This window comes from Phasianus colchicus, chromosome 4 (assembly GCF_987193195.1).
Source record: "Phasianus colchicus chromosome 4, bPhaCol1.hap1.1, whole genome shotgun sequence".
In the NCBI taxonomy this organism is placed as follows: Eukaryota; Metazoa; Chordata; class Aves; order Galliformes; family Phasianidae; genus Phasianus; species Phasianus colchicus.
The window spans coordinates 54,800,881-54,827,970 of record NC_143439.1 but is presented as its reverse complement, the minus strand read 5'-3'; the positions used below and the strand labels follow the sequence as shown (position 1 = coordinate 54,827,970).

Here is a 27,090-nt window from a genome sequence, read left to right as displayed (position 1 = left end):
CTATGGCCTAAACCAGAGGCCATCAGCCTCAGTTCATCTGCGCAATTAATCTAAACAGGGTATAAAGTATGTACTTAGACACTGGTTCATGGTCATCTGTGCTATCTGGCTCTGTGCTTCCCAGCCTCACCTACAGCTTGAACAGCAGTAACCCCATTGACAGTGTTAGGACAAAGCTGAGGGGGTTTTACAGACCAGGACTGTTGAACAGGCAGATGGGAGGCATCCACATTGTGAGGATGAGTTGAACTATGGCCATGCTGTAACGCTTTATTTCACAGTCAGGTAGTGAGTAGAGTGGGATCTGCACTTCGTTAGTGCATTAATACAAATTTAGCCAGAGATTGTGCAAGTTCAGAAGCAAATTAAAGATGCTTGCTGTGTAAATCTGCAATTCTAGGCCATGATGTAATGAACAGATGGAAAAAGGCCATTGACATTTCTCACTTTCTGCTTTCCCAACTGCCATAAAATGGTGCATGCCAAGCTCTGCTACTGAAGTTGTGTTTTCTGTGGTTTGCCAGGTGAAACTGATATGAACAAATAGCACTGCTCATGATTAGGAGCTATCTAGAAGGTTGGTGAGTGATCAAAAAGGCAGAGGTTGACCTGGACAAACGGGGTGAACCAGGAACCATACGATGGGATCTGGGAGAGAATCAAGGTCAATGGGTACATTAGAGAAGGAAAGATCATTGTTGAAGTCATAAAATAATCTACTGCAGCCAGCTTCCTTCTAAAGTATTATTAAGGTGTCAAAAGGTAGGTATCTGATACGTTTACCAAGAGGCTCCAGTACCTTGAGTCAAGGGGCACATAAGCATAGATGCAATTTGCTTAGAATATCAGTGCTTCAGAGTATCTAATCTACAGCAAAATTTTGCAAACACACGATGTCTAATGCTTTCAGTAAAGTAAGCATAATCCATGTGTACTGTACTTAGTCTTTTCGTTCCCACTTTGGTTACTCATTACTCCTTTTTCTAGTTATGATTCTTGCATGCATGAATCTGTATGTAACTACAAAGGGATGTCTTATATTTAGGCATGGACTTAGTATTATGTTCTTTTTAACTGAAAATAAGTTGGGCCTTCTGGCATAGCAATTAGTTACAACACAGCTTGCGCTTCTAAGGAAATGTTTCCAGCATATTTGCACACTGTCTGCTTTTTCTTCATTTGCAGTTTTCTTTCAAGTGTTTCTATTCAGGTGTTGTTTCTCTCACCTACATCTTAGTCACATGTGCATATATGCATGTATACATACACGTATGTATTAGTCCTGGTACTCTGTGTATGTATTGCAAGTATGTCTCCTACAGGAATTATAGTATTTCTATTTGAGTTACTAGGAAAGCACAGACAATCTTTAAAAGCATATGGGAAAAGTTATCTGTGATGAGATTTGTTTCTTCTCTGCATAACGTGTCCTCATAGACTACAGGAATATGATGTTTAATGCCAGATGACTGCTGACCCTTCACTTTGAAGTGCAGGACAAAGGTACAGAACAGGTTCGTTAAGTTTTGACTGAAATTGCCTCCCACACACATACCTCCTTCTAGTAAACATATAAATAGAATTAAAATACAAAGATGTAGAAAGAGAGTAAAAGGGAAAGAATAGCTGGAATTTTCAAAAACTGAGCCTAAGTGTAAGGAAGCTCAAGAATAATGAGGGGAGTCTAGACATAGCAAGGGAAATTGCTCTATCTTCTATGTAGGTTGCTCCAAAAATAATGTCTCCTATCTATTTCCATGCAAGGAACAACAGATGTAAAGAGCACAATTATACTACTTGATAGAGTAAATCTCTGCTACAAAACATTTTTTCAGCATAATCACACCATTAATTATACATCCTCACTAGTGATGAACAAGAGCCTGTGTGCTGTTCTTGTAACAATCTGTAACAGTGGAAGCAATCCACTTTCACAGCTGCTATGACTGCATTGTTACTAGGACAACACTGCCTATACACTTGAACAGAAGGAAGTCAGAACATGCCAAATCCTTGCCATATGGTGGGTGTGGTAGGACAGTCCAGCCAAGATTGGCAATGTGCTCCACTGTCTTCAAACTGGTGTGTGGCCTAGAGCTACCATGCTGCAAGCCAAACCTTGTCTTCTCTGGCCTGACCCTGGAAGTTGAAGCCTTCAGCTTGGTCAGTATCAGGATGTAGCAGTCAGAGTGGATGGGTTCCCAGAAATCCAGAAAAATCACCACTTTCCTATCCCAAGAGAGTGCACTCACTATACCTACTGAGGGCTGCATCTTGAACATTTATTTTGATGGGAATTCACACTTTCCCACTCCGTGGACTGCTGTTTTGACTCTGGTTTCTAGTGGTGATCATATCTTGTCACCAGAAATGATGTGAACCAGGAAACTGTCACCTTCAGCTTTGTGTTGGTTCCATTGGTCTTGACAAACTTGCATATTGTATTTTTTTCTGCTCTTGTGTCAGCATTTATGGGATCAGATGAGCTGATGTAGATGCTCTTCATTTCCTGGTGTGACAGCTGTCTGGAACATAGCTTTTCTTTCATGTTGCTGTTGCTGAAATGTACCACCACACCACTTTGCTGTGCTCACATCCAGTGCATTGTCTCCATAAATGTTCACCAAGTGTTGAAGAAAGTCAATAATGGGTGCAACTTTTTCCACACAGAGGAATCCAATGACACACCTTTTCTTCATACGTACTTCCATGACAGGCTGCAATTTGTCAGACTAACCCTCTGCCATCTGTCACATGGCAACAACACGTAAAGAGATATTGGCAGTAAGGTTCAACTTCTACTGCCACACCAGCAACATATAGCTCTGGGCCAGTATAATAAAATAAGAGGCATTACTTTTGAAGCAGACCTCATAAAAGTGAAGTTCCTATGTAAACACCTCACAATACCTAGTAGAAAGGAATATCAGGTATATATGTTAACAAAATCTGTCACATGACCTCCCTCTACAACCATAAAAACAACAATCTGTTTGCACTGTTCTTGTTCAAATAAGTGAAAAACCTAATAATAAGAGTATACTTCCTCATTATATATTTGGAGATAGGGGAGAAAAAAGCTTCAACATCTGAATTTTCTCCCTTCCTTATTGAATGGAATGGCTGGCTCAATGCACCAACTCAGAATGCTTTTGAATTTTTATGTATATATATTTTTGCAGGACAAGCATACACTGGTGTGTGTGTGTGTATATATATTTCAATCTCTTTCTGAAGGTTTTCTTTCTTTTAAATTCATTTATTACCTACTGAAAACTCCTCCTTCTTGAACGACAAAAAGCCTCCTAGGTCCACTCTGTGACAATGCTGTGTGCTTCAAAGAAAGTAATGGTTGACTGTCCCATTTCAATCTAAGAAAACAGACACCTAGATAATATTCTTGAACATCTGCAATAGTAAGATACTATTATAGGAGAATCTCACCTGACAGGTGCTTTAAAAAAAAATCCTCACATTAAGGCTGAATTAGAAAAATATTTTTATTTACAAGCGTAAATAACGTAGTGCAAGGAGAGTGGATTTAACCCTCAGTAATGCATAGATTGATGCAGATTGATGCAGTTTATAGTCTGTGATCTAAATACATTTGCAGAAGTGAATGTACATCTGCATTAGAAGTCAGACCTCTCCTACAGCCACTTACCTCACAGCTCTAAATCAGACAGAAGACATTTGCACCATGTTCTTATTATCCATATTTCCCATCTAATGTTAATCAAACTGTCATTTAAAGAGGTATTTTTAAGAGGTACTGTAGACTCTGAAATAAATCCTGCTGAGTGTTAACCTATGTAAACTCAAGAAAATGAACTGTTCACTCCATGTCACTTGGTAACACTTGAATATTCCCTTATTTATCTATTAAGGACTCTATTTTCTCTAATCAATATCTCTTGGGTGGAGGAAATATTAACTGTTGTGTTCCTAGGAAATTGCTGACACTCATGAAACTTTGACATTTCAAGGGTTAGCCAGTAGTACTACTACATTTTGTCTGTATTGCAAATCATCCCAGTGTTTATCTTTCAAAAGAGAATATCTTCTGCACCAAAGAATTAGGATGGAATATAAGGTGTCCAAAAAAAAACCCAAAAACTGTTATGGGTACAAAATTCCTGACTGGTATGGCACTTGGAAAGCAGTGGTGGCTGAGTTTCACTTGTATATCATTTCCATGCTTCCAGCTCAGAAAACTTTAGTAACTGTACCAGTAAAGTGGCCTTTACTGCATTTGAGCTTATCTAGTAAGTTGTTAGATATGCAAGCAAAATATTTGCTTCATCAAAACCAAGGGGAGTTTTTGCATCAGTTAGGTATTGGCTTTGTATGTCGTCTTCTAGTCCTTCAATAAAAAACACAACGGTCATTTGTTGGGTACAGTAAGATAAGCTGTATTCCCTGTTTGGAGTGTTAAGGTTATTTTAGGGGTGGTTTTCTACTAGAGTAATTAGATCTGTGGATTTCCCTGTAATTTTGGATGTTGGGCTGTATTATTAATGCTACTAATATGGTTGGCTGCCAGTTCTTAGATTTGTGGTTGTTCATATCCCGTATTCCTGTAGACTATGAGCCTTAAGAAGACTACACCTCAGTTGGTAACAAGAGGATTCAGAGGGTTTAACTCCTGCTGTGCTAAATCATCTGATAAAGTTGATTCATCTTGTTGCACTGGTCTTGTAGCCTCCTCGTTGCTGCTCCCTGAGGAAGGTTCAGCCAATGATGGTTCAGATCTTGTTCCAAGAGAATTACTGGCTTCAGGAAAAAAAAAAAAAAAGAAATGATTAAAAAGAAACTTCATTCCATGTAAGAAAATGTCAAATTAAAAACTCAATCTTTAAATATTATGTGGCTATAAAATTGCAATATAAATATGATAATACACAAAGGTTAGGAAATATAAAATTAAAAAAAGAGTATCTGTAACTTTAACTATGCCACTTGTACATATGCATTGCAACTCCCAAGTTAGATCAATAAAAGCTAGTAAGAAAGGAAATGCAGATTATCAAGTTACTTCCATAATCAGCATATTATTTACAGTGATGTCCTAAATGCTGTCTAGTAATTAGAAAATTCAAATAATCTTATATTTAATGCTGAGATATACATATATTTTAAAAATACTATTCCCTTTTGGTGTAGACTGGCAACTGGGAAGATATTTATATTGCAGAAATGTTTTTCTTTTCTAAAGAAAATGCATTTAGTGGAAGAAAACTCTAATTCTGGACAGGAAGAATCTGCAGTTGCTGATTCAGTGTATTTACTGATGCTGTTACTGGTCTGAAGAGGAACTGACTAGTTTCAAGTTATTCCTGTGTACTAGTTTTCTGAACTGCACTTTTACTCCCACACTCTGACTGGATGCAGCTCTACAGAACATGGGATGCAGTCTCACGCATTGAAGAAACTATTTATGAACTCTCACAGTCATATAGTTAGTGACTGCATAATCTCCTGCAGTTACTGTTTTTATTAAGAATCAAAGGTTTTATCAAGGGAAATTCTCAAGAAACTAACAAGTTTAAACCAGTTATCTGTGTCTGACTTCATGTGATTCTTTTCAACAATCAAACAATGACTTGTATACCAAAGAACTTGCTGTGCATTGGCCATTCTACCATATCTAGAATTCCCACGGTTATTTTTAAAGTTCTTACTGAAACAAAAAGATCACTCCTATTATTTATTCAGTTTTATTATGAAAAGTACTTACCAGATAGAGCCTGAAAATAGTGTACTGTAAATGCAACCAGAATTGATAGAAGAAAGGTTCCCATGAAATATATCTGTGACAGGAAGATTTAAAATGTTAGATCAGTGCAAAGCCAAGATAGTGCTCCAAATGAACTGGTGCATGTATCAAAGGAACAATACATACCAAAGTAGACTGTAAAATATTGTTCCAGAAAACTCTCGTGTAGAAATAAAGCAATGCTAATGAGCATGGACTAATTGATTCTTGGTTACTATGATTCCAGCACCTACAACCAAAAGATTAAAAAAGACTAATTAGTCCTACTTTGTAATTTTGTGGCATCTGTAATCTGAGAATCTCCAGTGTGCTTGCAGTAGCCTATAATAACAAGCAGATATGATTAGCAGTATCTCGCATATGGTAAAGTAAAAATTCAAAGAAATACCAGATTAGCCTCATTATGTACAGAATACCTTATCCTAGAAGTATACTTATATTTTCTGATTAGTCAACAACTGGTCTAAGCATCCAGGCTGCCCTTGCTGAGAACCACAGTACAATGTCATATCCACGTGTCATATCCAGGATACTTTATAACTCATGTGAGTCACCAGCAGTTGGACTTGTTTCAAGATTAGGTCTACAAAATTGGGCTGTCTGTGCAGGAGATTGGTGCCTGAAACTTCTTCAGAGTCAATGGAGTACTATATAGTGCAATCAGAGCTCACAGTGCTTTAGCTGATTAACTGCTAGGGATCTGGTGTGAACTGAGTTGTGTAGTTGGTTTCATGAGTTAGGACTTTACCAGCTAAGAGAGAGTTTTAACTTCTAAATCACAGATACTTTGAGTTTGAATTGATTGATTTACTTTTTTTTAAACCAAGCTGAGGGTGTGTGTGTGTGTGTGTGTGTGTACATGCCATTCTGGACAAAAGTGTAGAATGATGGGAAATTACAGCAGTGTTGTCCACTCTGGCATCATTCTATATGAAGCAGATGCCTTCAGCTCAAGAGAAGGTAAAATTCAGGTTTACAATCCTAGGAAGACCTACTTAGCTGAATGCTAATTTAATGTAGATTGGAAGTAATTTAAGGTACAAGTTCAGGCTAACTGCAGCGAATTGGTGAACTGTTGGCAAATTAACAAGTGAGCCCTTAGTGTTGGTATTATCTCCATTATTATTATTTTTTTTTGGTCGCAGCACTCAGTGGCAAAGCAGAAAACAAAAAAACAACTACTTGTACTTTCTTTGCAGCCTCATATTTAACCATTAGCTCCTCCTCCCTTAAATATATGGAAAGGCAGTTCCCCATATCCACCAATAATGTGTAAGCTTTCAATTCCTACCATGTATTTCCAACACATGTATGCTGCTGGGAAAAGGAACCTAAGATCTGTACTGGAACCAGAGTTCTTTAGGTGATTCCTGCATATACAGCACTCAGCAGTTTAGGCAGTGGATCTGCAATGTTCTCCTATCTACTGCTGTACCAGCCCGGTGCCAGGATGATCTGTGGCACAGTATGAGCAGGAATACACTGGAATGTCTTTGCACAAACAGCAGAAAGAACTACTGTTTTTCCAGTTACGTGCTTTAAAATTCTATATTCTATATATATTAAAAAAAAATTGTTTTTTGGACAGTTACAAATTGTCAGTGACTAAGTTAGGAACTTAAAAACGTAGAATTGGAAAAGTCTATCTGGATCATTAAATTTAGTCACTGCTAATTCAGGGAACCACATACAATCAGGTCTCACATAACAAGCATAAACTGAAGTATATTTAGCAGTTAAAGCATTTAAAACATGTTAACCTTACCCTGCCTTAAATCATACAGGTGAATGAAGTTAATAATTACAAAAATTGCTGTTCTCTAAAGTAAATGCTACTCATGGAAAAACAGAAGATAAGGAAAAAAAAAAAACCACAAAAAAAAATCCAAAAACCTCACCTGTAATAAAGTTCCTGAAGAAGTGAAGTATTACCAGAATGCAATGCCTGATCAATTTCCAAGTGATCCAGAATGTAAGAAGGTATGGAGTTGCCTTCTTCTATGAGAAGGGCCAAATTAAAGAAACCCTAATAGTAAAAAAGAAAAAGTACATATGCATTTTAACCATTAATATTCCATGTATGTACTTAGAGACTAGTATAAGTATCAAGTATCTAAACAATTATATTAGTGTAACATAATATTCACTGAGTAATTACGAGAGCCTTACATTCTAACTGTATATCCAGCTAAATACAGAAAATGCAAAAGAATTAGCATTCATTTGCTGTGACAGTTTTCTCAGAAACTACTTGGAAAAAGGTTTGAGCTTTCTCATCTTTATTTACTCTTTAAACACAGCCGCCATATCAAACCATAGACATCTACTAGAGAAATAGACTAAAAGTGGGAATAGATTCTTGTCATGTTACCATTTAATTCTGCTCTACATAATTCTATAGGTCAATAGAAATCAGAACAGTGAAACTGAGAGGAGAAATTTGCTCCAAGCAATTTAAATCTTTTATGTTACACTTGGCCTACTTGGACTAGCTGTAGCCATATGACCCTTCAGAGCCTTGAATATGAACATGGGAAATGTACTGGAGGACTCCCTATCAATCTGGCTTTCATAACTGTTCGTGTTTACCTTCTTTCCTTTGCTAACTTACCAGTATTTTTGTCCTAATATCCTGAAATAGAGATCCCAAGTATGCTACCTCTAATAAATTAGCATACAATATATTACCTGTAGACTCTATCAGAGATATAGGGAGAAGACTGGATCTAGGACATGCCCTAACACCATGAAGGCAGAATGAAGAGTTGAAATGTTGCACGTCTCTTGTAATGTAACATCATATATCTCTTCATTATAAAACATTTTAAAATGGATCTTTTGTTGATGGAGCAAACAAAATTTACCTTCACATATACTTAGTCAATGGAAATGGACCATTCCTCCTATTTTCAAAACAGCAAAAAACTGAACTGGAAGAAAATTCAGGCAACTCTATTAACTCTTCTGCTTGCAGTGCAAAAATTGCCAAAGGTCACAAAAGAATCAAGTGTATTGAGATATGGTAGTACTGAATTAGGCTTTTCATCTTCAGCTTTTAATACAACCTAACTCTAAGCATGTCCTTCTATTCGAGGTCTGCCTTCTATTATGAAATAGTAACCAGTGATCCACAATATCCAGTCTCAGATGAATCATCAGATTGCTCTAAACTCTAGTGTTTCTCTAAAACATTACAACAGCAGATCTACCTGTGAATCTCCCTCTAATGCAGCTTGTGCGTACATCCGCACTGACCGATCAAGGTCTTTAGACTGGTTCTGGTAACCATAGTAGTAGAAGTCTCCCATCTTCAAATAAACTGTGGAAGAAACCAGTAGCATGTTATTTAAAGCATTTGTAGAGACAGAATAAAGTAACCGGTAATGTGATGGAGAATTTCATAATCTTTCTACTTAGATGAGTGTATAAAAAGTAGGGGTATTCTTCCTCACTCATTGTCTCTGTGACTATTTTATATCAGACTGACAACTATAAATATCCTGGCTGAATATTTTCATGGTTGCTCTTCAATAAATTAACTCAGTAACAGGTTATTACTACTTTTACAAAAAACTAAGAGACTTCATACTTAATATACTTAATGCCCTCTTCACTTGCTGAATCTGTCAGTCTCCCTTTGGGCAACCTGTAGCCCATTATTCAAGTCAGCTTACTAACTTAGTAAGACTTAAAACGTGCTGTTTCACAGTGACAGAATGATCTCTTAAAGTTGAATGCACCTTAAAAATTACAGAGATTTGCTGATGATTATTTCACTCATTTCAAATTCAGTCCAACCCAGGACAATAGCAGGGGTAGAATTTTCCTGGTACACCCAACAGATTCCCTACAAATACCTTTCTCTGATACTGTACAGTAATGAAACACTGTAAAAGAGTAGAACACTGGATTCAGGAGCCAGCGTGTCACCGCATTAACATATGCTAAAGAGCTTATGAGCTTCCATGATCATGTCCAAACTAATCTAAGTTAAACTCTCCCCAGATAGTTGGAAACACTTCTAGGCTTTCGTTTTGCATGTCTCTTGCAGTTACTCAGAATTTTTTTTTCTCTTTTGTTTTAGCAGTGAACTATAGTAGAGCTCTTCCAGCAAGTCAGTCAGTTTCAATAGCAATGGGAGAAAGAGAATATGCACTGGCTGACAAAGATTCAGATAGTAGTGCAAAAACACTGTAGTGAAATCACAGAGAGGAGAGTTCCCCTTGACTGTATCAGGCATGTCATGCCAGCCTTCTCATGAGAACTCTCCAGGAATAAGCAGTGGCCTTGTGGTCACACTGCTGATGATAACATAGCTCACAGAATCTCTGTTGCCAGGATTACTCTCCTACAAGAAGGATTTGATCCTCCACTAGTATAGAAAGGGGCCTAAGATTAAAGTCCTCTTATGCTATTCATGTGAAGATAGAAAAAGTAATAAAATTCTTCATTTGCTGAAGTCAACAAGTCATTTTTCCTTCAATGGAATGACAGTCTCACCTAATGAGTCTGAACTGCAGAAGCTCTTCTAATGTAAGATTTCACCAGTGGATCTGTAAGAATGCCAAAACTGCACCCTGCTAAGCTATCAACAAAGTCCTCACAAAAGCTAACAGGGTTTGTCAGCTCCTGCAGCTTTAAGCACTATCAATGTGGTATTTAGTTCTAGTGCTTGAATTATTTTTAAACTGCACTCTTTCACATTCTTTTTATAGAGCACTGAAACCTTCCTGTGAAACAGATGAGCACGCTGAAATACTGAACTGTCAAGGGTAACAAAATGATTTAGACACCTAAAATCACAGATGTATTAACATGTAAGACCAGAGCAATCTAACTTATATGTTAACAAACCTTCTTTTTCAGAAAGGCATATATTTTGTTTTACAGAGAGAATCTTTCAGTTCCCCCGTGGTAATCTGTGCCTATGATGATAAACTCTGTACCCTGACAGAAAAACTCACAATAAATTAGTTTAGCCTTCATTTGTTTCTCATGACTCAATTATGATATGGAAGTATATTTGCTTTTGGATTTTCCCTCTGATAAAATAAACAGTGTGAGCTCTTAAAGTCTGCTGCTATTTTTTCTTCAACGTTGAATCAATTGCTCAGGCTCCTAAATGTCTGGTGCTTTCTAAGCACAGTATTTTCTTTTCTTTTCTTTTTTTTTTTTAATTGTTCCTCAGTGTTTTATCCTAGAAAAGGGAAATTCTTAAAGTGTGCTGAAACACAACACTTAACACACTTCTAATATTCCTGTCAAGATATTGAAAAAGAAGTCTAAGTATGGATTACTCTTCCCTTAGCTTGCTCACTTGCACAGAAGTTGCAACAAATGTAACTTTTTAAAATTAAATATATATATATATAAAAATTCAGAAAGAATTCCTTATACATACCAAATGAGGGTGCATTGATTTGTGACACAGAGAAATTGTAGTATCTCCAAACACAATCAATTGCTAGGTATTTCCTTGCTAGATCCTTGAAAGAAAATGAATTCATCCATTTATATCACTCACAAGATATTAGGATCACCTTCCAACTAAAAGGTGTTCCTTTTACAGTAATGAGTTATGAATACGTGTACTTACTGGTCTTTCTTCACAGATGTGTGCTAAATTTGACTGTGACACTTCAATCCCAGTTTCAGCTGCTAGAACATAATGCAGCAAAGCTTCATGCCTGAAGTTAAATAGAATAAATTTGTGAAATTATTAACAAAAATCACAAGCATTTTACTTACATTATAAAAGCATTTACTTACAAATTATTACATAAATCGACAAAATCACTTAGGAGCAAAACCTGTGTACAAGGTTTAAAAGCAAAAGGCTGATGAGCCCATGCAACAGCTACATCTACTGGCAGGGTTTGGTGTAACAAGAATTGCTGGATCTCAAGAATTTTCAGTGTTTTCTCTCTTGTACTGAAGCTAGATTAGCTCTAGTGTGCATTTATTCTTTTAAAGTGCAACACTGATGATATAGCTATATTGATATTAAGCCCAATAATCTTTTAAAATGTTTTGGATATAACATTCCTAAAAGACTTACCCTGTACTCTTAAAAAATACCTATTATTAATCTGTTTATACCTGTCAAGCATTCATGTAGGTACATCTTTGAAACACTTTACCTGTTCATTTATATGACTCCATTGTTCTATCTTTATAGACTATTAGTATTTTGGAACAGGAATTGTCTCTAACATTAGAATGTGTGAGTAAAGGAGGATGTTGGTCCCTCTATGGACTATAGGCATTTCATTTATTGTAAAGCAAGCAATAAAAGGTAATTTTGCATTTGCAATATAGCATTTCAGTATTTCAGTACAGTGTTGTAGAATTTAGGACAACCCTTGCTGCTTTTTACATCAGTGGGTGTTTTGCCACTGATTTTGTGACTGCTGTTATTTACTTTTATTTGAGTCGATGGTCTAGTGTTAATTATTTTATTATTCTATTAAGTAAATAAAAAATAGAACATGAACTTGAAGAGAACAGAACAAACATACCATGAAAGTTCCAGATAAGCATTGAGTGCTTTTCTAATCACATGACCTAAGTAACCATTCTTTTCTGCAATATGCTTTGCCCAGCTGTAAAAAAGAACAAACAAAATATTAACAGCTGTGCTCCAGTAATCCCAACTCACTTTGACATGAACAATACAAAAGGATACAAGATCATCTTCTGACTTCCTTCATAATATAAACTGTGAGATTTCACAGTAATTGCTGCAGCAGTCCTGCAGGTGTTGACTGAATGGATCCTGGAGTGTGTCCAGAAAAAGGCAACAAACTGGTGAGAGGTCTGGAGCACAAGTCTTATGAGGAGCAGCTGAGGGAACTGGGATTGATTAGTCTGGAGAAGAGGAGGTTCAGGGGAGACCTTATAGCTCTCTACAACTACCTGAATGGAGGGTGTGGTGAGGTGATAGTCAGCCTCCTCTCCTGCATAACTGGCAATAGGGGGAAATGGCCTCAATTTGTGCCAGGGGAGGTTCAAGTTGAATATTAGGAAAAATTTATCCTCCATTTCTCCTCCAAAGGAGTGGCCAGGTGCTGGAATGGGCTGCCCAGGAGGTAGTTGAGTCACCATTCCTGGAAGTTTTCAAGAAAAGTTTAGATGTTGTATTAAGGCATATAGTTTTGTGGGGAAATATTGGTGATAAGTAGACTCTTGGACTAGATAATCTTGGAGGACTTTTCCAAACTTGGTGAATCCATGATTCTACGAATAAGAATATATTTGCCAGTTTGCTTCCGTAGGCATATCAGAGACATTCTGTGGTTTATCTTAGCTTTTTTTTTCTTTTGTTTTTTTTTTTGAAAAAGAAAACACCAAATGCCCAAACTTAGTGATAAGTGCTATAATTTCTCATCAGCCTCTTTGTACAAGTGTAACATCTCTTAACATGCTAATATGCTCTGCTGTGTTACACAGTACCTGCATTTTCTTTTCCTGCCCTTGGATCAACTCAGAGTGCCAATGTACTTGGGTGCATCTGAAAGTCCACCAGAAGTACTCAGCATTTCTCAGAATCTACTGGTAATTTAAATAATGCTCATATTAATGGGGATCAAACTTTACAGATTTGTTTCTCATGGAGGTAAACACCATGAAATAAAAGACATTTCGACTGTGGACTTAAAAATCACCAATAATCAAAATAACCTCAACAGAAATAAATTCCCCTTTAGCAAATGATTTCATTCCTTACATTACAGCTTTTTCTGGATCTCTGGGGAATTCTTTCATATTTCCTGTGATGTAGTACAGAGAACATCGTAAAGTTCCTTCTATATGTCCTCCTTGAGCAGCTTTATAGAAATATTGTGCAGCTACTGTCTGTGAAGAAACAAAACACAATCAACAACTCTACATTGTTAATGCTTACTGAATTTTGGTTCCCAGGTCTCATTTCATTAAATCAATTTAAAAAGGCAGTTGGCAGATGTAGGTAAACTGTACTTAGGTGAAATTAATTGCTTTCTTTAACTTTTTGAAAGTTTAGGCTGGAAAAGATTTTTAAAAACTAAAATTCTGAATGAAAAAATGAAGAGCAAAGCAACAGAACTTAAATGTGAATAAACCTTCTTTCCCAGAAGGCTGGAGAACAACGCAATACTCAGTATGTCTTGCTGTGTACAACCACCATCCTCAAGTCTCTGAAAGTGATTTGTAAAAGATAACTCAGGCTGTGCGGGTGGGGCCAGAGCCCCAAAAGCAGGAAGGATGCTTTGCTGCCAGTGCTTTGTTTCTAAATTAAAGGAACACAAACACACACAGCTGGGATACTTGAATAACAGTCTAAGAAAAAGCATCAAAAACCAAGGGATTGAACATAGCAGTCTCAAGAACAAAGCCAAAATCTGTAAATTGGGCACTAATGTAAACAACCATGAAATACTGACTCACTTGATTTCTACCGGGTACACCAGGGTAAATCCCATCTAAATAAAGGACACCAAGATTGTAGGATGCATCTGGATTTCCCAATTCTTCAGCGATTAACCAGTGCTTGGCTGCTTTTCTGTAGTCTCTTCTAAAATTGTGGTAATACCATCCCAGTCCATTCACTGCTTGGGGCAAGCCCTCAGGGAAGAAGAAGAGCAGTCTCAGGTCACACATTTAACTCTGCTTTGGGTCATGCTGCACTCCCAACCTGCTGCCTAATTTTAGGTACTGTCATGGGCTTTCCTGTCTGGGCACGTGGCACACACATTCAATCAAAATTCTGATTGAAATGGAGGAGATAGAAGTTTGTTTATTTATTTATTTTTTTAAAAAACTTTTTTTCCTTTTTTTTCCTAGAGCTTTTCTTCCTCAAGGCCTTGTGTTGACAGCAAGGAACAATAGTCAGTCCTCTCAGTATCTGTCAGGCTGTTCATTAAGAAATGATTCCACTCTGAAATCCAGCTCCTCTGCCTCCTTATTCTACGGAGTCTCAGTCACGTCTGCATTCAGATTTGTACTTGGTGACAAGACCAAATAAAGACTGTTTTCCACTCATTTTCACTGCAGAGCCTAAATGGAAGACCTATCTTAGTGCATCTGCAGTGAAAATAAGGGAAGACAATAAGAGAAGCTAGGGAGATAACCACACTTCCAGACAGGATTAGCAATCAAAGACTTCTTTTAAACTACAACATCCCCTTAGGAATAAATAGGAAACAATGAACAAGGAAATTCAGAATGCTGTTCTTCAAACATAGGTATCTATTTTATTTGACTAGCCTCACATATATCTTTTTAATACATGCCGCATACTAAGTTGCATCTTTCCCTCAGAAAGTATGGATCATGTGGAAAAATCTTGCTGGGACACAGCTTTTGTTCTGGCTGCAGTTAGTCACTGTCTCCTCGCATAAATGTGTGGATTATATGGTGGCTATAAGTTTGGCAGCAGTTCAAATTCCTCAGAACCAGTAAATAAGTTTGCACATGCTATTTTTTCTTATTTAATGATGCACATTTAATAGCACAACCCTGCTAGAAACAATTACATAAGGTAACAGCTACCTAAAAAACACAAGCAAATTGCTTGCTACTGACTGCTAACATCTTCTACCCTGCATATCCTCTTTCTGTAATCTTTGTAGAAAGAGCTGTGTACTAATGGCACTGACAAAGACCTTCTGGAAGAGCATTTATTTTCCTTTCAGATGTGGGTAGTGTTGCTAGCTTACCTATCAAAATCCAAACAGTGTTCAAGTTGTTATTAATTATGGTGTTATTGTTCTAAAGGTACACAGGATCACAAAAATGTAATTATGTGAGCCCAGTAAGAGTAAGAAAATTGTCTCTGGACTGTTCCCTGGAATTTGCTGCTAAGATCCTCACTGAAAGGAATTTTTATTGTATTGTGAAAGCCGTTCTGCTTACTCAGAATGCCCTTTTCCAGTTTGGGAAAATAAGGTTTTCACCATTTAAGGTAAAGGCAATGGGAAGCTATTATTTACAGAAAATTATTATATACATTTTTATATTTTATGTAAAAAGCAGAGGACATTATTATTGGCAGCTAGAATATAAATTCTATGATAAGATATTAATTATATTTTACCTTGGCTGCTGCTTTCTTCATCAGCTCTAAAGCAAGTTTTGTGTTCTTTTTCACACCTTGGCCCTAGGAAATGTATAGTGAAACAATCATTGCTTACAATTACAGAATACATGCTCATGAAAATTCACATATATAATTCCAAATGCATTATAATGTCAACACAAACACTTACTAGGTGTTATTCAGCTTTAAAAAGCTATAATTTAAAATACAGCTTTGTGCTTATCCTTCATTCACAGCTTTGCAAAACCATAATGAGTTTTGGAGGTACAAACACAAAACATTACTTACCTTAAACAACACAATGGCATAATCATATATTAACACTGGATCTTCTGTTTCTATTGCACCCTTTGCATACCATTCTATTGCTGCTTCAGGATTTTTTGCCACTCCTTGTTGGCCCCAAAACAGCATCTGAGCCAATCGTTGCTAAAAGAAAACAAGGTAAGCATCAACGTTACAAATGTTAGCACTGATACTGGGAATTTTCAGTGGAACCCACTTTTGCATGCTTAAATGGACTTAAAATGAGTGAAGAAACAATATCGCTTTGAGATACAGTTATGTCTTTAACAGTTGGGATGTAATTAGATGTCAGGAATCTTCATAGAGCTTCCTGATGGTGAAATGTACTGATAAAGGCTGTGGTAATTGTATGCAAATCATATGATTCAGTATCACAACATACGATGGTAGTCTGAAGTTAGCAGCAATAACTGCACCATATCAAAGAAGAACCCAGGGAAAACAATCAGAGAAAGAGTTTGCCAAGTCTTGACAACTCTTTCTGTGCACTGTTGTTATGTTGTTATGGCTTTTTGCATGGCCACTGGATATTTTCAGACAGAAACACGGGAAACAGTACAAGCCTTTCTGTGTACAAGCAATTTCATGTGTATAGAGAAAGTCTGTCTGCTATACTCCATAACTCTACCGATGCATATATAAAGCCAAGAAGGAGGAAAAGTATTATTTTATACCTGCGCAGCTGCATTTCCTCTTGTTGCTTCATGTTTTAACCACATGAAGACATCGCCATTTTCTTTTGTTTGAGCTTTCAGCAGCTCATCATCCATTAGCCTTATAGTTTCAACAAATGCCTGAAGAATAGGAGAACAGAACAAAAAACATTGCACAATAAATTCATACACCTGCCACCTAATGAAGCTGTCTGCTGCCTACTAATCCTTAAAAATCTGTGGCCAGTTCTGAGTTCTACAATTCTCATCACCTTTTTGCTGACCAGAACATTAAGGAATTTATTTACCTCAAGTGTAAAACTACTTACTGCTTCATTATAATACACAGCTCTAAGTCCACTCTACAATGGAAAAGTATGCCAATATGTCCACAGCAGGAAAAAATTCTTAGTTTTGAATGCAATTAATAATGACAAAGAAGTGCTTTTGAATACATTTGAAATAAAAGCAATAGAATTTTCAAGAGATTTTTAAGGTTTTGTAGTTCGTATAGAAAACTTTTCAAACAAAACCCAAAAAAAGAAAGCTTAATGAAGCCATGCCTATAGTCATTCTTTCTGATGGGTCAAAATTCTAGTACTGGCCTACCTTGAGTAGTCTTTCCAGAAAAGTTGTGCTACCTCCTGATCAGCAACTAATTCTGAGATCATTCTGCTGTAACTTTGTCTCCTCAGGTAGGCATTTAACAACCAAATCTTTTACATTTGATTTTAGAGAAGGTAGGAGTATGGAAAGGATAATGAACATTTCACTGAATTTCATGATGTTTGGCTACTGAAACAGCAGACCAGATGCTTAATAATGATAGTTATCAATATTAATGATTAAAAACCTGAGTGAAAAATTAGGGCCTAGGAATAAGACTTAGACTTACTGATAGACAGGCACATGGACAATCCTGGGGACTAACATTGAGTTGGTTTCCCCCTTCCTATGAAATGAAGTTATAATACTTATACATAATTTGTGGGATTTTCTAACAATCAGATGAGTTAATGCTTGTAAATCAAGATGTCCACATCTTTATTATAAACATATGAAAGTCACTTGCACAGAAAACAAATCCAGTTATGCTTAAAATTCTTTTACCTGTTCCCCTTTTATAGTGTGTTGATCCAAGGAGGTCTTTATTGCAATATTACTGTAATAAGCATATGACAGCTCCAAATCAAGTGGATAGTTATTAATGCCTTGGTAATGCTTATAGCCAAGATTCATCACAGAAAGTCTCTCATTCCCCTGAGCCCCAACCAAACTGTACAGCAGTCCCTGGCAAAAATCAACAGAAAAACTAGAGTGAATTTACAGCGTATATCTCACATTTAGCATTTTCATGAACAGGTACAGGCAACAGAGAGTTGCCTGTAGCAACAGTAGCTAATATAGCAGCTATATTAACACAGAATCAACAATGGCCCCAAAGTAGTTAAAGTGTGTTTTATATGCATAGAAAGCTTTGTAAGAAAAACTAGTCTCTCTAAATACTTTTAAAATTACTACACACTGTGTGCAGTGTTTTTTTAAGGCCACATTATTATAAAACTAATAATACTCTGATACTTTCTATAGTCAGCAGTGACCCCTAACTATTGTCATTGACATCATCTGTGTTTTAACACTGAATTCCCTGGAAACAGAGAGTGGCAAACAATCAGTACCCGAAAATTTTACCCTCAGGATCCAACGGGACTAGGAGGGGACTTGTATAGCTAAAGGGAGCTTTGTAAGTCACATTGTTTGGTGCTAAAAATAGCCTAGGTACTGTAAATTTGCCAACACAATTTTCAGCACTGTTGCATTATTACAATTTTTCATCTGCATAGTAATAAAATACAGTGGTGTCCCATCTACACTGGATATTAAATCATTTCCTATACTATCTGAAGCAGATCCTACAAAGAAATTTTTTAGCCTCCATAATTAGTACTAGGTACACTCCACAGTCAGGGTATTAAGAATATTCCTGTCTAAGGTCTCCTGTGTTTCTGAAATTGAAGTGAACTTGGTCTCTTAGGAGTTCTTACGAACTGTAACCACATTAGGCAGAGCTGCTATTCTTTATATTACACTAGCATCTTATATTACACTATTATATCATTGTTAAATATCTTTTGGCAATTTCAATACAGCCCTTTTCCAGTGATAGATACCCTCTTCAGTGACCTTACAATGGAATCCAGAAACACCTCAGTTATTTGCAATTTGCCTTAAAAGTCTAGAGACCATATACTCCATGCAGCTACTCAGCAAAAGCATTGTCATTTTCTTTTCTAAAAATATAAAGATATTTCCTCACTTTACCCAATTTTAGACATCGACAAGCAATTTAGGTAGTTTCAGAAACTTCTGAACTGTGCAACTTTTGAACTTCTGAAAACCCAAGATTTAATACTAAGACTCTGTATTGCAGTAGACCAGCAGCTCTCCCATGGCTAGTTATCAGGTCTCCAGCAAAGAACTATTAACTTTCTAATTTCTTCTACTGTGGTTACCTTCAATAATTTGATCATATACTCAGAACTGTACCATGAGACTTCTTTTCTGACTCTGCTATAAAACCCTTTCGCTTTAGGAGATCTGCCTTAAAGGAGATATTTTCATTACCACCTATGGGTAACTCAAGGGCTACTTCTTCATTCTGCCTCCTCAGCAACTGAGAAAAGAAGCATGTTTCCACCCTGCCATTAGTACCACTTTTAGGTCTTATTAAATCATTTATTTTCCTGCCATAAGGAATTCATAAAATGTCACTGCCACAGAATTATTTAGGAGTAGCTGTTTTAGACAGTCCCTTCAACCACAGCCTGAAAAGGGATCTGGAGGCCACTTTATATTTCTTATTTCTATTGATCCTAACTTTATCCCACTTCTAACTTGCCTCTAAAGATAATTATTTTCGCAGAAATAACAAAATGTATTAAACATACTACCTTTGTACGATCCATAGACACACCAAGCCCTGTTTCAAATATAACTGCAAGGAAATAAGAAGCCTTATGGTATCCACAGCAACTGGAGTCCACCAAGAAAGGGACAGAGGAGCCCACGCTGCCTAGGCCATCAGGACTTGATAAATTCTTTGCAATCTTCTCAAATATCCTCTGGCCTATTTCTAGAACTGTATCACTTTCCTCTTCTGATACTGAAAACACAACACAGGACACAATGTTACTGCAGCAGTTAAAACCAGGGACTGATTCCCCTTTCCAATTTAGTACAACCAAGTCGGATTCTCCTATTTGTTATACTGAAAGGTATTCTCAGTACAGACAACCAAAATTCCTACAGAGCTGTAGGGGAATTGTTATGCGACAAGCCTAAATTGATGATTGAGCACCTGGTGAAGGGGGTGCCTGGTCCAGGAAGCACAGATGTAAGCAATTCTCCTGTGCTTCCCACAGGATTGGAAGGGGGTGGACCTTAGGCTCATTTAAGTACTAGCCTCTGAAGGGAGAATATCTCCTGGATGGAGACTGCTTTTTCAGAAGGAGAGTTCTGTAGCCAGTGATCCTATCACTAGTTGGTGAGTCAACTTCTTCCTAAATATGATTATTGATATTCTTAATGATACTTTGCCTGGAATCACAAAAGATTTATCAGAAGTGATTTCACTGCTTCCAAGGACCAAGAAGTAAATAAAAATTAAAAAGACCTTCTTAAATAAGCTAATCACTAAAAACATATCTCTACTTTCTTCTACATGATAAGCCATCTTTTGTTTGTGGTGCTATGTACCAGCTAACTTAGTAAAGACTTATATGAGAAAAAGATCTATGAAACATTAAGTCAGAATGGACTAACTTAAATCAAATATATTGTGGAGTTATTTCAAAACAGTAAAATTGACTATGATTACCACCTGGAGCACTGAAATCCATCTCTTGCAACAGTCCAAATAAGGTGTGGTACTTTTCCCTGAGTTCTTTTCTCCACGTGAAGGCGTCGCACGTGGACTTTCCTCTGTATTTGTGAAGCTGCTCTAAGTAATAGTTTTCAGAGTAACCTTGAGAAAACAACATGTTTAAGTGAGACATGAAAACTGACTTGGCTGCCCTGTAAACAAGCCCCTGGTAGAATTAAGATGTTTCAAGAGTAAATTTTAAAAAATTATGGACAAGATGGGTGCTTCTGTAACACAAAGCATTGTTAAAATTGGTACAGTTAGCACAGTCTGTTTACAAATATATAAGGTTCATTCTATTCCATAACCTTGTCACAATGCATATAGTCAAGTTCTAACTGGAAGCATTGGCTTTTGGTCAGCACGCATGTAGACTATGAAACTCTTCTTTAAGTGAAATGGTTGCTTTGGTATAAACTTACTAATTACTTGATATTAGGCAACTGGAACAGACACTTGCAAGAAAAAAGAAGACATTTTGGGAATAGGCTTAAGAAGCCATCTGCCTCTACAGAAATTTGCAAATGAAGCTGAAGAAAGGTAACTAAACAGTTTACATTTAAACTTGGAAATGTTTCTTTGTCCCTTTATGTGCCTCTTGTTAGAGAAGAATTATGAGAATGTAATTTAGGTTTGAATTCTACTGCATAAAAGTCTTTGCAGGAACAAAAACTGTTTTAGCAACCAGTAAGAATGAACTCTTCAAACTGACTTTTTTCTTGTTATGTATGGCTGGATTTAAGTATACTTCTGATAATCATTTTCCAGGATGGGATAAAAGGAAAGGCAACAAGTCTCCAAAAACAGTTTAAAACGCATATCCCACAGATTAATACTTACAAGCTCTTTGTGCTAGTTGGCCTTTCCTTACAATATGACTGTACTCATAAACTATGTCTTGAATGTCCATACATCTCTCATAGTAGTGTTCAATTTGTTCCACTATTTCTTTGTCATGCAGAGGATTAGAAATCTAGAAAAATACATATAGCATTTACATTACCTGTTGTTTGTTGTCTACACTTTGTAATAAGTAAGTGTTCTAGGCAAATAATGAAAGGAAAGAGATTATTTACTACAACCAGCTTATCTGGCACATCATGCTAATGTGCCAAACAATATGATGCCAGACATGACAAGACTATGATTTCAAATAGTCAGCATAATTCACAGATAAACTTGAAAAACTGATGAAACCTGAGTGGTGTTTACCAGCAACTTCAACAAAATCATAAGCTATCAACCGTGTCCTGTACTGTATCTTCAATAACTCTAGAAAACTGAGTAACAGATAAACTGTATTTAAATAAGAACTTAATTTGAGGAATACTGCTTTACGTACTTGCTTTGAAAAGTCTTATCCTCTAACATTGAAATACTAACACTGCAAGATTTTGACATGAAATAATCATATATTGCTTACGTGTTCCCAAGTTCTAATATTCCATATTAGCTGGCTGCTAATTTTTAAATGTTTGCCCAAATCTGCTTCTGTTTACCTGTTCTGTTTCCAAGACATTAAGACGATAGTACTTCACAGGTCCAAAGAATGCTTCAATACCATTTACATATCCACTGCCTCCAAGGACAAAATATCCAGCAGTGTCATCACAGTAGAAATCTTCCCTGAAACTTGAAAACACAAGAGATGTGAGCTGGCTATCAAAAGGTATTATGAAAGGGGGGGAAAAAAAAAATCTCAATTTCAGTATCCAACATGATCCAGTTCTTTAGAATCAAGGACAAACTAAGAATATTTTAGACAGCAGGATTTCTGCTGAGCAGATAACAATTACGCAGGTGAAATTCTAGCTGCCTCGTGCAACAGCAAAACTTCTGACTTCATTAGCAAGGCTACAACTTCATCTGAAGACTGATCCCGATACTACTAATTTTTTTTTCCACTCAGTTTTTAGCACGGAGGTCAGACCACAGCACAACAGTGTATAGTACATTACCTCAAACTAGCTCATGGCAAAACTACCAAGTTAGATCATTCTCAGTGTAAATATAGTGATGCAAACTGGTTTAGTGAGTCTAGTCTAGTGAGACTAGAAAAAGATGACAAATTCTGAACATCTGGAATCTTGGTTATGAACTTGCTGTCCTCCAGTTTTCCATATCTGAATACATATATTACTTGGCAGAAGGGAAAAGACTGCTTACATAAAAGACTGGTGATGTTGTCTTTTCAAATTCTTCCCAACGCTGCTCACTTCTACCTAGAAGAACGCACAATATTAACTCCAATAGACTAAATATTACAAGGAATATCTAAGACACTTCAACACATAGTTCACAAGATTACAACTGCAGATGTCTTGCGTGTCCTCTACATCATTGTCATGTATCTGATTTGTGTTGGGAAAGTTAGTGGAAAGTACTGATAGTGGTCTGTGGTGGGCAATCACAAGAGGAAAAAAATAGCACAGATATTACCTACTTCAGCTATTTAATTTGTGTTCAACTATGAGATGCCTATACTTCACTGAAGCTTTTATTCTTCCGAAGTGTGAAAGTATGTTTTGCTTTTATACAGTAGAGAAATGAAGAGAATATTCATCTCCTCAAGAAGTTGTAGCTTACAGGTAAAGAATGGCCAAAAAGTTAATGAATCTAGGAATTAGATGCCTGAAAATGAAGACAAGTTAAAGTTTTCATACATGTTGCTATTTTAAAAAGTTGTCTAAGGACATAAAACAACCTTGCAAAATTTCATCAAGTACTGAATGGATTTATCTTCCAGTGCTTTTAAAGTAAGACTCTCAATTTCTTGATGCCTCAATCTCCTATTCTTCCTTAACTTAAATATTTTGTCTAAGATCCTGTTGTATTAAACATGTGAAAATGAAGTAACTAAATAAGGAGATTTGTGTGCACCTCTGGAGTATCAAAGCATTAGAAAACTCGCTAAAGGAAGATGTGTAAGTGGAATTGAACTGAACCACAACTTTATCTGTCCCAAGAATGACTCTAAGTACTGAAATGTTTTTAAGTTCGGTTATACTTTTTCCTCCTGCTGTAAGAGTGCTCAGCTGAGTGATATGTTAAGGAACTTGTCAGAGACATAATCAAATCAGAAGACTCTCAGTCTTGATCCTATAATTTAGTCAGACACATACCTGTCCACCCTTAAAAGAGAGATCCAGTCGAAACCACTGCTTCAGAGGAAGGCTGAAGCTTGTTTTTACTGCAAGGTCATCTCCTCTCATGAGGTGCATCTGAACATGCACATAGCCTGACAGAACAACAAAGGAGAAAAATGCACTAAACATGACAAACCATCAATATTAAGAGTGTATTTCCTTATATATTACACTGTACTCTTTATCACAAACAGAAATCTGGAGACTTGCTATGCCATATGTGAATTGTAACAGGGAAACATGCTCTCAAGTGCTATTGCACAGGCTGCTACATGAAACTACTAAATCAAAACCAACTTGTCTGGGGAATAAGGATACTAAATGTGTCAAACCGGAAGGATGCCACAGTTGATCTCAAAATGCTATACATAATTTTAAACAGCACAAGGGGACATGAATATCTGTTCAGTGTTTAACTATTAGCATGTGAGAATATAATTATGGACCAGGTACAAGATGACTCCAGACCCCATTACCTGGACCTGCAGAAGCTAAGCTCATAGTCTGAACTCATAAAAACAAAACAGTCTAAGATAACCTAACAAACACTGGGAATAAAGTAGGCCTTAGAACCTCTCAAAGCAAGTCCCTTATTGAGGAAGTAGGTTCCAGTGGAGCTGTCATTTGTTTTCTCTTCAAAGAAACAGTTTGTAATGGAAATATAATGAATACTGGAAAACTTACCACAGTGCTGTATCAACTATTCTAATGATTTATTATTTAAATTGTAATGAGACAGAGAAAATAGAAATAGCAAAAATAGCTGGAAGAGATTAGTTGTGAAACCTGCACCTGTTACGAGAAAGCCAGTGGTGCACTCAACTTTTTCTTCTTTTAGACTGCCAGTGAGCCCTCACTTGCTGAATTTCTTTATGTTTCTGAGATATAAGACCCTGCCTTCTGGCAGGGAAGTTCTTTAATTGTAACTATTGCTAAGATAAGCATTACCTCTGAACTTTTTTTTGGATCAGGGAAATAGACCTTACCTTGAACATCACAACATAGGCAAGAACTTGAATTATTTCAACTTCTGAGGCTATTCCAAATTTTCAAAAATTTTTATGTAGTATGTATATAAGAATTGAGAGCAATATTAAAGTAATACATCAACAATAATAATTAAGGTTGTTTATCAAAATAAGACTTTAATCCCACTGTTTTTTCCTAATCTTTAAGACCTAGTGCATCCTCCTGCCAAAGCAAATATGCTGACATTTTCCAAATTATCCAAGACTAGATGCTATGCAACTATTTTTCAGTTTTGCTCTACTTATTTAGCTGTTACCTTTCTTTTCAGATGCAACATATTTTTTCAAGATCAATTTCACAAGTTATTGTTATTCCTGTGTATAAGCACAGATCTATAAAAGCTACATGAAATCCTTTCTGAAAATAATTAATGAAATCCCTTACCTTCCTCATTTAGAAATATAGCAGGAGTGCTATACATCTCTTTTGGATCAATAAAATAGAGTATACCACACAGATCCTTTTCACAGTGATGCAGTAAGTATAGCCAGATTGAAACAGTGAACCTGCACGAGGGAAAGCAAACAAGAAATCCACTCCTGATGAGAAATCTCTTTATGTAAGTTCAAAAACACAGATTTCACCTTCATTTAGCAAACTGTTTCATGCTTGTAATCTTCGGAACACATCCTGTGCAGTAAAAACCTTCAAACTAACTCTGCTTAAGATTTTCTGTGATCTGCTTATAATTATGCACTTCTGTGGCACTGATATGACAGTAAAGTTAAAGAAGCGTTATTTTAATCAGTTCCTCAATAGTGAATCAGAACTCACATCACTAAAGAACTGAAAAAGCAGCTGAGATAACCTGGAGCCACCCTCCCAATTGCAGACTGTACAAAATCCCCACATGCACGTTCTTGTAGTCTAGATTGTGGAAGCCAGTAAAAACTAAGTTGTGTCTTCTGTACTAAATACCAACAGTGACAATGTGCTTGGAAGGAGCGGGTGAAATAGGTGTAACCTCTGGGTAGTACAAATAGGTATGAATACCTGTCATGGAGTTTATCAAAGGATAAACAAAGGTGGAGCGTGTTCAAAACATTGACCGGTGGGGGAAAAAAAAAGGAAAAAACCCTCAACTTTACTTACTGAGCAATTTTGGTACAAAGCCAGAATGGTTTTACCAGCTCTGATATCATTACAAAGCAGATTTGCTGAAGAATTAAAATCAGAATTTATGCCACTGCATCTGACTAAACTAAAAACTGCTTCTGTCCTATTGACAGGAACTTGGCACTTATTTCTGTAACAACAAAGATCAATGCTGAATGCCTTTGAAAATCAAACCTCCAATGTACAACCCAGCAAAGCATGAAAAATTACAATCTTTGACAATGTCTTCCTACTGGCTTGTAGAAGAAGGTATTAATTGCATTTTGTGTACTTAGGAAAAAATATTTCTTTGTTGGTCAGCTTACCTTATATTTCTTGAGAGAAGTTGCTAAACATACAGCACCTTGTATTTCTTCCCAAACTAAAACACTGAAGGTCTGATGTTAAAAATAGCTGTTCTGATGTTAAAAATAAAAAATGTAGAAGTGATGCAGTTTTCCCTAATACAGTCTACGCCTTAATTAGCAAGGTCATATTCTCTACGGATGGAACATGGGTGAAATAGAGGGGTTTGTAAACCACAATCATTTGTAAATAGATTATTATGATCTGCAGGTAAACACTGTGCTTCCAGCAATACTGCTTGTGTTTGCACAGTGTTCTTTCCATCTTTCATCTCTGGCAATATAGCAAGCTTAAATTCTGCACTCTATTTGCTCCCTCACTGCCAGTCATACCCTGTCTGGACAAATTTCCAGGGACATAAGTGAGAACAATGCTGACACATTTTGCTTTCTCCGTTACTGCAGAATGTCACGCAGAGTCAGTAGTCCCTCAAATTCCCAGCCTATCCCTACTGCAGGCTGTCTGCTGGCAGCTGCCCCAAATGATAGTTGCTACTCTGTTAAAAGATAAAGGCGAATCTCTATTGGAAAGCTTTTTCATTCAACAAAATCTTTGATGAAACTCAAATGAGAAACCTGTTCGATTAATCTTTTCAGTTGTCTTTTGATGCGGTGGGGAACCACCATTCACGTACAAGCAGCTAAAGGAAAAATCTTTTCCACTTCTTAACAGAGCTAACCACCGATGTCATGCATCTGCAACACACAGGCAATACTTCATGC

The 27,090-nt window shown here is 36.7% G+C and overlaps 1 protein-coding gene across 1 annotated transcript in view; it reads right to left on the bottom strand.

Moving 5' to 3' along the window:
* Positions 1-3,486: 3,486 nt before the first annotated feature.
* SEL1L3 (SEL1L family member 3) overlaps positions 3,487-27,090 on the bottom strand; it is a 31,252-nt gene continuing 7,648 nt past the window's right edge. The window contains exons 4-24 of the mRNA XM_031588442.2: positions 25,292-25,413; positions 23,855-23,970; positions 22,899-22,954; positions 22,232-22,364; positions 21,573-21,705; positions 20,691-20,834; positions 19,762-19,973; positions 17,921-18,100; positions 16,832-16,951; positions 16,140-16,280; positions 15,849-15,911; positions 14,201-14,377; positions 13,503-13,630; positions 12,295-12,378; positions 11,373-11,463; positions 11,178-11,262; positions 8,986-9,095; positions 7,675-7,802; positions 5,903-6,005; positions 5,738-5,810; positions 3,487-4,773 (exon numbers count right to left, since the gene is read on the bottom strand). Coding sequence (XP_031444302.2) covers positions 4,610-4,773; positions 5,738-5,810; positions 5,903-6,005; positions 7,675-7,802; positions 8,986-9,095; positions 11,178-11,262; positions 11,373-11,463; positions 12,295-12,378; positions 13,503-13,630; positions 14,201-14,377; positions 15,849-15,911; positions 16,140-16,280; positions 16,832-16,951; positions 17,921-18,100; positions 19,762-19,973; positions 20,691-20,834; positions 21,573-21,705; positions 22,232-22,364; positions 22,899-22,954; positions 23,855-23,970; positions 25,292-25,413 — 2,563 coding nt within the window. The 3' untranslated portion in view covers positions 3,487-4,609. The remainder of the gene's footprint in view (positions 4,774-5,737; positions 5,811-5,902; positions 6,006-7,674; positions 7,803-8,985; positions 9,096-11,177; positions 11,263-11,372; positions 11,464-12,294; positions 12,379-13,502; positions 13,631-14,200; positions 14,378-15,848; positions 15,912-16,139; positions 16,281-16,831; positions 16,952-17,920; positions 18,101-19,761; positions 19,974-20,690; positions 20,835-21,572; positions 21,706-22,231; positions 22,365-22,898; positions 22,955-23,854; positions 23,971-25,291; positions 25,414-27,090) is intronic.